Source organism: Saccopteryx leptura, chromosome 13, assembly GCF_036850995.1.
Source record: "Saccopteryx leptura isolate mSacLep1 chromosome 13, mSacLep1_pri_phased_curated, whole genome shotgun sequence".
NCBI lineage: Eukaryota > Metazoa > Chordata > Mammalia > Chiroptera > Emballonuridae > Saccopteryx > Saccopteryx leptura.
Genome location: NC_089515.1, coordinates 41,704,121 through 41,719,156, shown reverse-complemented (window position 1 = coordinate 41,719,156; position 15,036 = coordinate 41,704,121). Strand labels below are relative to the sequence as shown.

The 15,036-nt window shown below is 50.7% G+C and overlaps 1 protein-coding gene across 1 annotated transcript in view; it reads left to right on the top strand.

Moving 5' to 3' along the window:
• Positions 1-15,036, top strand: part of IL16 (interleukin 16) — a 94,662-nt gene that overhangs the window by 26,105 nt on the left and 53,521 nt on the right. Inside the window, exon 2 of the mRNA XM_066355651.1 lies at positions 6,180-6,595. Within this exon, the coding sequence (XP_066211748.1) occupies positions 6,180-6,595 (416 nt within the window). The remainder of the gene's footprint in view (positions 1-6,179; positions 6,596-15,036) is intronic.

The window sequence follows — 15,036 nt, the reverse complement described above, 5'->3', positions numbered from 1 at the left end:
AAAGACTTTATGGAAGAATTACTTCGGGTTCCTGTGGGTGAGGTGTATCTAAGCTGTGCAGCTGTTTCGGAGAGCAGGAGATGTCTGTCCTCCCGACTCCTTTTATAATGAATGTCCGGTGACCTAAGACGAAATGAGGCCGCAGGCATTTATAACTGTGAATGTAGATACAAAAGTCCTAAACAAACGGCTCTTTCTTAAAAGATTTGCACATTGCAATCTAACTGTGACTTCAAACAACAAAATTAGGTTGGTCAGTCTTAAGCCAGGAATATGTCCTTATGCGGAGAAATCAAAGGAGGCCATTCCAGGATCGTGCCAAGGAGCTGAAAAAGGCATTTAAAGAGATACCATCCATTCTTGGTGATAATTCTTCCCAAATTACCATTAATGGAATATTTCCTTAATATAAAAAAAAAATTATCTCAACATATAGCAGTCAGTATCCTCCTTGCCAGAAAACACTAGAAGAATTTCCATTAATGTCTCAGGAAAGACATGGTACACCTATATTATAAAATACTATTTACTAATGGTCTGGAAACTTTTATCTGTAAAATTAGAAAATAAAATGAACTAAGTGGTATAAATACTTTAAAAATGAAGCAAATGTTTTGACATTCAGAGATTACACGGTTGGTAGCCCAAGAGAAGCTATTGAATAGTTTTTAGAATGAATAAGGGTGCTCGTGAGGTTGCCAGTTGCGAAATGTGTATGCCAAAGTCATAACATGTGAAAGCAATAACCAACTAGAAAGTGTATGTTGCAAATGGTTCCATTCAAAGTAGAAACAAAAGAGCTGAGAAATATGCAATTAGAGATATTTAGAGCCTGTATGAAGAAGAATATAAAATTTGATTGAAGGAATCATAAATTTCCTCCCTTCGTTTCCTATCTCTGAGTCACTCTCCAGTTCAAGGCAGAGTTACCCCCTGGGCTGGCGTGGCCATACTTAAAAAAAAAAAAAAAATGCCTTTGATATAGGACACTGTCAGGGAATTCAGAAATTTAAAACATATTTCATCAACTAGTTCCCCTTTCTCCCACATGGCCATTGACTCTCTCACAATTCTCAGTGAATTAAGTATATTTTATGCAGATGGAAATATGATGGCCTTCCCTCCAGTGGATTAGCTCTGCCCCACATAGGGACAGAGTTTTTCCACACGGGCTTGCTGCATGAAACAAGTGAAAGGGAGGGACAGAAGGAAGGAGAGACGGAGGGACGGACTGACTGTGCTCCCAGCGCCCAGCCTGGAAGCTGTTCGCACTCCTTTGACGGGAAGGGACTCTCCATTTCTTTGCACCCCAGCTCTGACCTCTTTGCCAGGCACTTTCTTTTTTTTAATTTTTTTTTTTGTATTTTTCTGAAGCTGGAAACGGAGAGAGACAGTCAGACAGACTCCCGCATGCTCCCGACCGGGATCCACCCGGCACGCCCACCAGGGGTGACGCTCTGCCCACCAGGGGGCGATGCTCTGCCCATCCTGGGCGTCGCCATGTTGCGACCAGAGCCACTCTAGCGCCTGGGGCAGAGGCCAAGGAGCCATCCCCAGCGCCTGGGCCATCTTTGCTCCAATGGAGCCTTGGCTGCCAGGCACTGTCTGTGCAGAGGACAGGCCCGTTCGGGGAAGCGGCCCCTGAGGATGGTGGTGGTGAGTCTGTCCGACTCCCTTGCGGCTCTCCTGTGTGTGAACGGGACCTTCCCGCCCTGGCGTCCTGTGGAAGGTATATATAACTAAAGAGTAAACACTTTCGGGGTTTGGGGAGAGGTCCCCAGAGAGGAGAGCTGTTTCCTGAGAAAAGCAGATCCTTGGGACTTGCCGCTGGGAAGTGACAGCAGCTGATTCTGCAAGCTCAGCCATGGTGGAAAGCTCCACTGTGCCTTCCCAGGAAGCTTCTGGAAGGGACCCACAAAGCTGTCCTGTGGAGGGTCCACTAGGGACAGAGGAAATGTAGCCGAGTTTGGCAGTGGCCCGTGGAGCCTGCAGCAAAACCGGAGAAAGCTCCTGAGTTCTGCCCCGAGGCAGCAGCCGTAAGGGCTTGGAAGGGCACGATTGCCCCCAGCTCTGCCCACAGGGGTTCCGTTAGGGAGAGGGAGCTAGTCCGCTGTCCTGAGCTCAGTCACCAGAGCTGAGCTGTGCCATGTGACTACTATGCTGTGGTTTTAATTACTCTCTCTCCCTCCTCCTCTCTCTATGCCAGACCTAAGGGGAAAGCAGTCTCCCACCAGAGTCAAATTCTGGCTTCTCCTGTACAACCCTTTTGCATTTCTTCCCTCTGTTTTATTAAACATTTCCACAGCGACAAGGCTCATGTTGAAAACCAGCTTTGCTCTTGCCCGAAGGGGTTAACTCCTTGCCCCCAGCACGTTCCCAGCCTCCCAGCCCGTGGACCCTGACATCCAGCGTGAGAGCCAAGGCCACAGATGCCATAGTTCCCTCTGGAAAAGCTTATTAAAAAAAAAATCGACAGTACTCATCAGACACTCCTGTAAATGGTCCGCTGGGATTAGCACAGTCTCTACCAAGGAATTCAGTCCCTCTGCTCTTCTAAATTCTATATGCAGCCAACTTTCCCACCAAACACACAGCCCTGCACCTGGTCCCAAAGGTTCCTCAAATGTGTGTGTCCCGGAAAATGCCCAGTGAGTGGCTCGCCTTTGCTGGGACAGCTATTGTGGGTTGGGGTCTGGGGGATGAAGGGAATGCGGCTTGCATTCCAAGGACAGGACTGGAGGGGCGGAGAGCTTGAACCTTGACTGCAGAGTTTCCAAGCCTCTTGGCCTTTGGATGTGTTTGTTTTTTTTTCATGCCTTATGTCAGTAGCATCAGAGAGAACTATTCCAGGAGGATCCCCTTTTTTTACTTCTTTTTTTTAAGCAAAAAGAGGAATCTATTAGTTTGCATAACTGTGCTGAATGGCTTCAGGTGGGGCTCGATCTAGGCGCTCATGTGATATCATCTGCACAATCTTTCTCACTCTTGCTCTCTGTGCTCCTTTCTCTCCGCTTTCTCCCTGCCCCAGTGAGTCTGTTCCAGTGTCACTCTCAGGCGACTCTTCTCCACCTGGCGGCCCTCAGCAGCTCCACATGAATTCTTCCCTGTTGAACACCTGTGAGAGTACAGGTGATTTTGACACAAAACTTGGTTTAAGTTTCAGTTTCTGAAATGCCTACAGGAGCAGGGCTGGCTGTGACACACACGCACACGCATGCACACACTTCCTTCTTCACAAGTCCCAGGTGAACTCTGGAGAGTCCTAACGATGCTGAGCAGATTTGCTGAGGTTTAGATGTATTCATCCAGTGGATCTGGTGTTGGGTTACTGGTTCCAGGAAGTTGAATTGGCACATTGCAAAGGAACTCCTGTCTTTGGGGAGTGGAGGGCAGGAAGGAGAACATGTGCGATTTGGTTTTAAAAGGTGACACTGGGAAGTAAAGGACAGTAATGAGAAGGAAAAAACTGCTCTAAAAACTTGACCCCCTGTATATCCTTTAGCCCAGTGGTTCTCAACCTTTCTAATGCCGTGACCCCGCAATACAGTTCCTCATGTTGCGGTGACCCCAAACCAAAAAATAATTTTGGTGGCTACTTCATAACTGTAATTTTGCTATAGTTATGATTCAGAATAATACTTGATATGCATTATGTATTTTCCGATGGCTTTAGGCGACCCCGCTGGGGTCGCGACCCACAGGTTGAGAACCGCTGCTTTAGCCAGTGGATCAGAGCACTGATATACCAATTAACAAATCTTCTCAAAGTAGAGCAGGTGTTGAGCACGTGCACACTAGTTCAGGAAGACAAGGAGGGTGACAGTTCCATTGTCACCACTGTCCCTGCAGATAGCACTGTGCTGTACACGTAAAAATCTGTGAAGAGGATAAATCTCGTCTACGGCCATATCACCCTGAACGCGCCCGATCTCGTCTGATCTTGGAAGCTGAACAGGGTCGGGCCTGGTTAGTACTTGGATGGGAGGATAGATCTCATGTTAAGTGTTTTCACCATAATAAAAGAGGGGAAGAGAAAGATATGAAGTGGATAAAAGAGGCAGGGAACAAAAGGAGTGTATGGAGTCAACAGAGTTTTTAAAAGACAGAAATGGTTTGAGTGTGTTTACATGCTGATGGTAAAGACCAGTACAGAGAGACTGAAGGTCAAGGTAAGAGAGATGTCAGCAGTGGTGTGGAGGCGTGGGGAAGGGGGCAGGCTCCGGAGTGGACTGCCTCGCCTTGTTCCTGCCTTCGCTGGTCCCACTGTGTGATCTGAGAAAGCCAGTTAAGCTGGTGGTGCCCTGGTTGTCTTTTTTGGTGAAATGAGGCTATTGATGGAGATTGCAGTAGGTGTTATGAAGACCGAATGGTTAAGCAGTTAGAATAGCACTGGTGCCTCATTAGCACTAAATACACGATATTATTGTTATTGTTGCTACGCCCGCAAAGACTGGAGGAGGGGACCCAGGGAACAGGTGGGTGGACTGGCTTTGATAGCAGGGCGAGCATCTCATTACAAAAGGTCTGTTATGCATATGTGTGATGGCAGATGGATTCGACCTCCAGTGATGGCAAGTTGAGGAAATTGCTATCTGATAACTTTTATGTTTCTGTGAAGAAGTAGGTGACACTATCTGTTTATGATGAAGAGGCAGGTAAATCTCATTTTTAAGGAAGTGAAATTTTGTGATAGCCATTCTTAATTATCACAGTACATTGGTGGCCAGAGCTGGAGGCCCAGTTGGTGGACGTGAATGTCTCATGGTGTGGGCATGTCACCTGCAGGGTTCAGACACCTATAGTCAGGCAGGTGTGGGTTCATCTGTGGTTGGGGTTTTGCTATCATCTGAGATGAAAGGACACACAGTATATAGGACTCTGGGATATTGGCAAGAGGGTCCTTAATGAAATTGACCAGCATTGAATTAACTTATACCAAAGCCTCCAGAACACTGCCTGGCAAATAGTAGGCTCACAAATATTTATTCATTTATTTTAATTTATTGCTCTTGGTTGCTATAGGTGGTTGGTGGATAAATGGATAAAAATAAAAGGCTAATACAGAAAATAATAAATTTGTGCAATTGGGAGTATTGGAACAGAGCCTCTTAAGAAGAAATTCGTGCGGGGGATGGCTCTGTGAAAGGGTTTCCGTTTAAGAGGCTGGAGGTCTCTGCGTTTCCTCACTCAGACCCGCTGTGCACAAACAGCAGGACCACCGGGCCAAGAGCGTCCCACAATTTGTCGTTCTGGCAGCAGGTCTGCTCTGTGGCTTGGGCCCGAGTCAGAGCTCTGTTGGATGCAGCCGCAGGCCCCTTTGCCACCTGCCTCGTGGAAACTGAACCCGTGCGTGGTGCCTTTGGCCACGCTGAACTGGGCTGGGCTGAGAGTGAGCTGTTGGGCTGTGGTAGGTTGATCCAGTGGGGGTAGAGACGGAACAGGGGGCCCTTAGCCTTGGCCTCGCAGTGCACTGACCAGTGAGACCCCGGGCGCAGGGATGGGCACAAGGTTTGCCAAGGGCCTTCCCAGCTGCCCCTGTTAACACATCATCAGCCTGACAGCTCAGTGTCAGGCAAGGCTCCCAGCCGTCCTGATCTTAGGCTGCTCAGCTGGGAACTGAGGGCACAGATGGCAGGGGTCTTCACGCGGGCTCTGTGAATCCTGGGGTGTCTTTGGTGGTGCTGCCTGGGGCAGTGCAGGGAACAGGCAGGTGCAATGTAGTCTCCCCTTTGCGCTCTGACCTGCTCTATAGACTGGATTCCCTGTAAACTTGTGTCTGAAGAAAACTTGTGTCTAAGTTTTAAATTTGTCACACGCACAGATCTGTCTGATCTATAAACCCTCCTATGACTGATGCTGGCTGCTCTGCTGGTTTCCTTGTGGCTTTGGGAGTGCATTTCCCTCCCCTGTGCCTTGGTTTCCCGGTGTGGAAAGCTCTGGCTTCCCTGAGCCTGGGGATGGAGGGGGCGGTAACCACTTGGGGTCACCGAATCCCGTTTGACTGACAGCACGGAAGGGTCAAGGACTTTGAAGGACAGTCTCCCGTCCAGCCTGCTATCCGGGCCCTGGGCGCCCGTGGCCCAGCCCCTGGGCGCCCGTGGCCCAGCCCCAGGGCTCTGGTCGGACCCCTCTGTGAGCAGCAGGTCACATTGCTCCTTCCTGTCTCCTCTCTCCACCAGGGACTCGTGAAGGGGTGGCTAAGGCCAGTCCAGCTGCCCCGCGTCCGCCAAGGGGCAGAGATCAGGAGAGGAAGAAGGCCAGCTTCACTTCCTCACTGAGGATGGAGCCGCACAGCCGTTCTGCTAGGAGCAGAAAGTCCACCAAATTCCGGTCCATCTCCCGGTCCCTGATCCTCTGTAACGCGAAGACCAGTGACGACGGCTCCAGCCCCGATGAGAGGTACCCGGACCCCTTTGAGCTTTCGCTGGGCCAGGGCCAGGAGGGGCTGTTCCACTCGCCGGAACAGCTGGCAGACACGTCCGAGGCTGGGCCCGGCGGCCCCGCTCCTGGCCTGGCGCTGTCGTCCGAGGCTGCGGCTCTCCAGGCGGCTGGGAGCGATCGAGGCAAGCCCGGCCGGAGGGTGTTCTTCCTGAAGGTACGCCCAGGACCGCTGGTGTCTGCTGCGAGTCAGAGTCCTCCAGCCCTTCCGTCCCAAAGTCGGGCAGGCACATGGTTCTAATACTGAGCAAAAGCAGGTAAAGCTTGAGGCAGGATCCCCCCGGGAAGGTAGCAGTGGGCATGGTAGTGAAGCAGGCTCGGTTGACCTTGCCCGAGACCTTCAGTAAGATTCCGTGTCAGCCTGACGTCAGCTGAGCCCGGGTCCCTGCTGCCCTGCAGCAATACGCCAGGGGCAAGAGTCGGTCCCTTGAGAAGTTGTCATCTCTAGACAGGCCACTCGTGGCATAGCACAGATGGCTCACAGCACACCCAGCAGAGAATTCCAGGGCCAAATCCCAGGGCCTGGGCAGAGGAGGAGCCCTTACGTCGAGCTGGGCGGGGGGGGGCAGGGAGAGTGAGTTTGCCAGGAGCGTTTTCTAGGCCCCCCCCACCCCCACCCCCGCCAGCTGCAGCACAGGTGTGTGTGCTGAAGGTGCACAGGGAAGGCGATAGGGGAGCCAAGCAGAGCCTGCACACCTGCCCACGTTCTCCTCCTCCCCTGGGCCGCACGGCTGCTCTGGCTGCCACAGGAGGTGGAAACTGGGGCACCGCGGGTAGAGGCTGGAAGAACTGTACTCTCCAGCTCTTCTCCAGTATGTGCTGGGTCTCCAGCCTCCTGCCAGAGGTGCCTTTCTCTGGAGGTGGAAACTGGGGCACCACGGGTAGAGGCTGGAAGAAGAACTGTACTCTCCAGCTCTTCTCCATTGTGTGCTGGGTCTCCAGCCTCCTGCCAGAGGTGCCTTTCTCTGGAGGTGGAAACTGGGGCACCACGGGTAGAGGCTGGAAGAACTGTACTCTCCACTTCTTCTCCATTATGTGCTGGGTCTCCAGCCTCCTGCCAGAGGTGCCTTTCTCTGGCTGGGCTAACTCAGTGACAGGTCAGCGCCAGCGGTTTCTCCCACCCCCACTGCCACGTCCTGCTGGGCAGTCACTTGACTGGCAACAACAAACAGGGAAGGCGGTCCAGAACCTTCCGTGGGAGCCAGTACCTGGGCACAGCTTGCCTCCTTGAGGAGGAAAATCACTGCTTTACATGTGTACAATACAAACACGCAACATTGTGTGACAGGCGGGGGCCTAACGCATGTGCAGTACACACATCACACAGCATTGTGTGACAGGCGGGGGCCTAACACGTGTGCAGTACACACATCACACAGCATTGTGTGACAGGCGGGGGCCTAACACGTGTGCAGTACACACATCACACAGCATTGTGTGACAGGCAGGGCCTAACACGTATGCATTACACACATCACACAGCATTGTGTGACAGGCAGGGCCTAACACGTGTGCATTACACACATCACACAGCATTGTGTGACAGGCAGGGCCTAACACGTGTGCAGTACACACATCACACAGCATTGTGTGACAGGCAGGGCCTAACACGTATGCAGTACACACATCACGCAGCATTGTGTGACAGGCAGGGCCTAACACGTGTGCAGTACACACATCACGCAGCATTGTGTGACAGGCAGGACCTAACATGTGTGCATTACACACATCATGCAGCATTGTGGGACAGACTAGGGGCCAGGTTCCTGGTTTGCCATGAATGATGTGACAAGTATACCATCCAACAACCAAGAGTCAAATTTATTAATGACTATATCAATTGGTTCAGATCAGAGCTTGTATAAATGCAATTCCAAAATCATTTGAGATTCCAGCCAACTCCTAGAAAGATCAGTCACTTCTGTTTCATTGCACGAGTGTTTCCTGAGCACCTGTTCTGCGCCGGGCACTGTGGGATCCAGCCCTGGCCTCGAGGAACCCGTCTGAGGTGCAGTGAGGTTGTGGGGGGCTCCCAAGGAGGTGGGCACGTCTCTGGGCCGGTGTCAGTTCCGCCTGTAAATGGTGACGGGACACCGTGCTGAGCCAGGTGCTGTTCTGGGGAGTGAGGCAGGCAGACTCAGTCTCTGCCCTCATCCCGTTTCATTCTGGTTGGGGATGTAGACATTAACAACTTAGTATATGATATACTATTACACAATGAAGGGCTCTGAAGACAACTAAGCAGGATAAGGGTGATGAGGAAGGGCCGTGGCCCTTTGTGAAAAGGGGATCTAAAAGGTGTCTCCAGAAGTGGCAGTTGAGCAAGGACCTGCATGAACGAGGCTGAGGAGTGAGTCATGTGAGCGTCCGGGGAAGAGCATGGGGCATGCGCACGGAGGGCAGAGTGTGCTCACGGGGCACTGAGGAGAGGAGCAGGCAGGGGTGTGGGGAATGGGAGTGTGGAGAAGATGGAGTCAGGGTGCCGGCCTGGGAATCTTACTCTAAGAAGGATGGGAAAAGATCGGAAGGCTGAGCAGGAGCGTGTCACGGGCAGAGCGGACTGCAGCCAGGTCAGGGGAGCTGGGGCAGTGACGGCAATGACCCGGACTGCAGCCAGGTCAGGGGAGCTGGGGCCTGACGGCAATGACCCGGACTGCAGCCAGGTCAGGGAGCTGGGGCCGTGAAGGCAATGACCCGGAAGGCAGGCACCTCCCCTGAGGTGGGTGTGGAGGCACCGAGCAGGGCCGTGTCAGGGGCAGAGCGGACTGCAGCCAGGTCAGGGAGCTGGGACCGTGACGGCAATGACCCGGACTGCAGCCAGGTCAGGGGAGCTGGGGCCCTGACGGCAATGACCCGGACTGCAGCCAGGTCAGGGGAGCTGGGCCCTGACGGCAATGACCCGGATTGCAGCCAGGTCAGGGAGCTGGGGCAGTGATGGCAATGACCCGGACTGCAGCCAGGTCAGGGGAGCTGGGGCCGTGACGGCAATGACCCGGGAAGGCAGGCACCTCCCCTGAGGCGGGTGTGGAGGCACCGAGCAGGGCCGTGTCGGCGGGCATTGCCAAGGCTGAACCCGTGGGTTTGTGGATGGAAGGATGTGGTGTGTGAGAAAGGAGAGGTTGCAAGTTTATCTGCAAGTATTGGCCTGAGCAGTCCGAGGGACAGGAGCCTGTGCTCTAAGACAGGGAACACTCAGGGCTGGGAAAGTGATCAGGAGAAGGTGAGCTGCTCCCTGAAGGTCTGACGGAGAAGGTCTGGGCGGGGTGGGGGGGGACCGTGTCAGCACAGAGGTGCCTGCCGGTGAGGAGGCCCTGCGTGCCTGCCTGGGCCACTGTGCACAGCCGGGTCTGGACAGGGACCAGCTCATGCCCGGTGCCTGTCCCACGATAGGGGCAATGTCTGGGGAAGGCTGGTGATGAGCACAGGTGGAGGCTGGCAAGGGGTCCAAGACCAACTGTACCCCCTTCATCTCTGTGATCTCATGTGCACCGTACTTTGCTTTAAAGACTGTTTTCACAGCTCTGACCTCCCCAACCCTAGGAGGAAGGAGGTCACAGGCAGCATCATTATTGCTGGAGTTGGGGGTGGGGTTCACTAGTCTGACTGCTTAGGTGTGAGTCCAACTTTCCCATTTAGTAGCTGCGTGACCCCACACAATTATTCACTTGACCTCTCTGTGCCTCAGTGTTCTTACCTGTGAAATGGAGAACATTAATAATAGTATTACATCATATGGGTTTTATGAGGAAAAAATTGTAAACACCTACATGAGAAAATGTACCTAAAGTCATGCAGTGTACCTAGTAGTTGCTTCATAAATACGGTCATTTTTTCTGTTTTAGGATGGAGACAATGACGGATACAAGTAACTAAGTAGTTGACATCATTGATGAACTGAGGGGTGGAGTGCCTCGGTGGGCCGGGCCATGTGCAGAAGTTGCCGGTGTTGCGATGCTCATAGACTAATGTTGGACACAGGGACAGAACGGGTCATTGCTCTTTCAGGGCACAGGTGCAGCAATGGAAGGGAAGTCGTGGGTAGAGACACGCAGCTGGATTTGGGGGAGGGAGGCCTGCTGTTGAGGGCGGGGGATCCAAGTACAGATGTGCAGGCCACAGTGCATGGTGTGATGGGCAGAGAGACACAACAACAGGCCTAGAGGCTGGAAAGGGGCTCACTCCCCGAGGGGGGGAGAAGGGGCGATGGGCAGAGTTGAGGAAGAGAGGGGAACTGGCCAGCTCAGAATCCAAGACTTTTATTTTCTCTTTGTAAGGAGCACAGCTGGTCATTTCCAGCCCATTAATGAGTTCTGAGCAGATGAGGGATTCCGTGGTCTGAGCAGGTCCCTTTTTATTTATTTATTTATTCATTCATTTATTCATTCATTCATTTTAGAAAGGAGAGAGAGAGGGGGAGAGAGAGGAGGGGGGGGGGAGGAGCAGGAAGCATCAACTCCCATATGTGCCTTGACCAGGCAAGCCCAGGGTTTCGAACCGGCGACCTCAGCATTTCCAGGTTGACGCTTTATCCACTGCGCCACCACAGGTCAGGCCCTGAGTAGGTCCCTTTGTAAAAGTGCCAGGGTAGAAAGGTCCAAGGTGACAACTGGTGCCACGGCCCCCCTCTTGCAGAGACCTCTCACCCCTGTCTTGACTCCTACCTGTCCCTGCACCCAGGCATGACTCAGTGGCCCTAGTCAAGCTCCTCATTCTTCAGCCATGCCATGGTTACACTGATTTCAAAACAGCATCTGGAAGGCAGCCCTGTGACATCAGCCTCTCCTCTAGAAATGCCTAGTGTGAAAATGAAAGAAGAGGAAGTGACATAAACAGCCAACTTAAAAAAAAAAAAACAACCCAACCACGGCCTTATTGCATGTGTTATGCTTGGCAGAACCCGGACTGAGGCGAGCAGGGCCCAGGGACGTGCAGACCTGAGAAGCATTTGACTGGTGTCTTGCGTGAAGGTACCCCTTTGGGGCCCCTTCTTCAGGGGGACCCCTGGGGATGAATTCACATAGGTGAACATTGAAAGCCAGACTCCTTAACCTAACAAAGAAAAAAGCCCTTTATCAGACCTTTGGAAGGAGGAGGTGCAGAGACCCAGACCCAGACCCACTGTCCTTTTTCAGATGGAAAGAATTTTTTTTTTATTTTTTTTATTTTTCTGAAGCTGGAAATGGGGAGAGACAGTCAGACAGACTCCCGCATGCGCCCGACGGGGATCCACCCGGCACGCCCACCAGGGGCGACGCTTTGCCCACCAGGGGGCGATGCTCTGCCCCTCCGGGGCGTCACACTTTTGCGACCAGAGCCACTCTAGCGCCTGGGGCAGAGGCCAAGGAGCCATCCCCAGCGCCCGGGCCATCTTTGCTCCAATGGAGCCTCAGCTGCGGGAGGGGAAGAGAGAGACAGAGAGGAAGGAGAGGGGGAGGGGTGGAGAAGCAAATGGGCGCTTCTCCTGGCCGGGAATCGAATCCAGGACTCCTGCACGCCAGGCCGACGCTCTACCACTGAGCCAACCGGCCAGGGCCTGGAAAAAATATTTTTAAATGTAGGAGGCTTGGGCCACGGGGAAGGAGGCTCAGCCTGCTGGACACGAGGTTGGCGAGGCTCTCCTGGGTCTCCTCCTGTCTCTTTGTGTCCTCCTTTCTCCCTCTCTCCTTTACTTCATTCTCCTCAGACATTGGCAGAGCACCTGCTATGAGACGTCTCTTCTGGGTATAAGAAACACGCTTACTACCAGTGACAGGATTTATGCTCTCTATGAGGGACTTCCCTAGAGGTGAATGGGTGCAGCCAAATTACCGTGAAGTCTAAGCATTCCCAGAACGAGGGGATGCGCTCAGGTCACGGCCAAGTCCCTCCCATCCGCTCCTGCCCTGGAGGGGTGGGGACATAGGTAGTGCTTTCCTGGCCAGTTAGGAGGGAGCCAAAGCTGTGGGGGCGCAAAGGCAGATGGGGAGAGGGAGGCAGCAGACATAACAGAGGTGGCCCAGTGACAGGGAGACACATGTCCCACAGGTCAAGCTGGCTCCACATTTACAAAAGGATCCTTCTAAAGAAATTATTCTCCACCGCATGGTCTAAAGATATTTGTCCATGTTTCTTCTAGTAGTTTTGTGTTTTATCTTTTACTTCTGGACTTTCAATCCATAGCAAGTCAAATTTTGTATACATTGTGAGGTAAACATTAATAATGTTTTCCCATGTGGCTGTCCAGTTGACTGCACACAATTTTGGGAAAAGCCTGTCTTTGTTCCATTGCACAGTGTCATCTTTTTTATGAATCAAGAATTGTGTCTACATGTAGGTCTATTTCTGACCTCCCTTCCAATTCATTACTCTGTTGTTTCCTTGTACTAATATACAGTTTCAATTGTGATCGTTTCATAAGTGTTTTTAAAATTTTCCCATTGATTTGAGGAGGGGGGCAGAAAGAGAGAGATATATCCACTTGTTCTACTTAGTTGTTCCATTTAGTTGTGCACTCATTGGTTGCTTCTTGGTGCCCTGACTGGGGATTGAACCCATGACCTCAGCACACCAAGACAGTGTTCTACCCACTGAACCACTGAGCCAGGGCCAGATTCATAAGTTTTTTGAAACCTAGTCATGTAAGCCCTCCAGCTTTGTTCTGCAAACTAGGCTTGGCTATTCTGCTGCAATTTTTATTGGACTTGCATCAACTCTATAGATCTAGTTGAAAAGAATTGATATCTTTACAATGTTAAATTTTCCAGTCCTTTATATATTTTTCCATGATATATGTATTTTTTGCTTTGTTTTTCAGCCTGAACAATCATTTTTTTGCCATTAAGTATTTTTAATTTTTCAATTACACTTGACATTCAATATTAGTTTCAGGTGTACAGCTGTACTTTACATCCCCAACTTTTTTGCAGCTACCAATTTATACTTTTTTTTTAAGACATGGAGGAAAAAAAGAGGGATAGACAAACAAGAAGGGAGAGAGATGAGAAGCATCAACTTGTAGTTGTGACATTTTAGTTGTTCATTGATTGCTTTCTCATATGTGCCTTGACTGGGGGGCTGCAGCTGAGCCAGTGACCTCTTGCTCAAGCCAGTGACCTTGGGCTCAAGTTAGTGACCATGGGATCATGTCTATAATCCCATACTCAAGTCTGAAACCCCGTGCTTAAGCTGGTGATCCCATGCTCAAGCCGGCGACCTTGGGGTTTCAAACTTGGGTCCTCAACATCCCAAGGCCGATGTTCTAGCTACTGCGCCACTGCCTGGTCAGGCCAATTTGTACTTCTAATCCTTTCACTTTTTTCACCCAGCCCCCCACCCTCTCCTCTCTGGCAACCATAGAGCCTGTTTTCTGTACCTATGGGTCTATTTCCATTTTGTTTGTTTATTTTCTTTAGATTTCACATATAAATGATATCACATGATATTTGTCTTTCTCTGTCTGACTGACTTCAGTCAGCATAAATACCCGCTAGGTCCATCTACGTTGTTACAAATATCACTATTTCATTCATTTTTGTGGCAGAGTCATATTCTACTATATATATGTACCATGTTGTCTTGTCCATTCATCCATCAGTGGACACCTAGGTTGCTTCCATATCTTGGCTATTGTAAATAGTGCCTCAATGAACACAAGGGTACATATATTTTTTTGAATTAGTGTTTTGGGTTTCTTCAGATAAATCCCCAGAAGTGCAATTGCTTAGTCTTTCTTTGTCTCTTGTTAGAGCCTTTGTTTTGAAGCTTGTTTTCTGTGGCATAAGTTTGCTACGCCAGCTTTTTTGTTTATTTCTATTTTTTTTATGAATTGTCTCTTTCTATCAATTAGCTTTTGATTTCTTTTTAATTTTCTATGTCCTATGTTTTCTATTTAATTAATCTCCACTCTTTATTATTTTTCTTTATGTCTAGTTCTTTTGTCCTTTTTTTCTAGTTTTTTGAGATGAAAGTTTGGATAGTTGATTTTCAGCTAAATTTTTTTAATTTGAGGCTATACATTTCCCTCTAAATTTTAGTGGTTTTATCTACAAATTTTGATATTTCATATTTTCGCTAACTAGCTAGCTCAATAGAGAGCTATGGATGTGTGTATTTTTGTGATTTCTGGTATGACTCGTGGTTTATTTAGAAATATTTAATTCCTAGGCATTTGAGGACTTTCTAGGTTCTCTGTTTTTGTCTCCCTCTATTAATTTCTGGGTTTTTTTTTTTTTTTTGTATTTTTCTGAAACTGGAAACAGGGAGAGACAGTCAGACAGACTCCCACATGCGCCCGACTGGGATCCACCTGGCACGCCCACCAGGGGGCGATGCTCTGCCCCTCCGGGGCATCGCTCTGCCATGACCAGAGCCACTCTAGTGCCTGGGGCAGAGGCCAAGGAGTCATCCCCAGCGCCCGGGCCAACTTTGCTCCAATGGAGCCTTAGCTGCGGGAGGGGAAGAGAGAGACAGAGAGGAAGGAGGGGGGGTGGAGAAGCAAATGGGCGCTTCTCCTATGTGCCCTGGCCGGGAATCGAACCCAGGTCCCCCGCACGCCAGGCCGACGCTCTACCACTGAGCCAACCGGCCAGGGCCTCCCTCTATTAATTTCTGTATTGATTT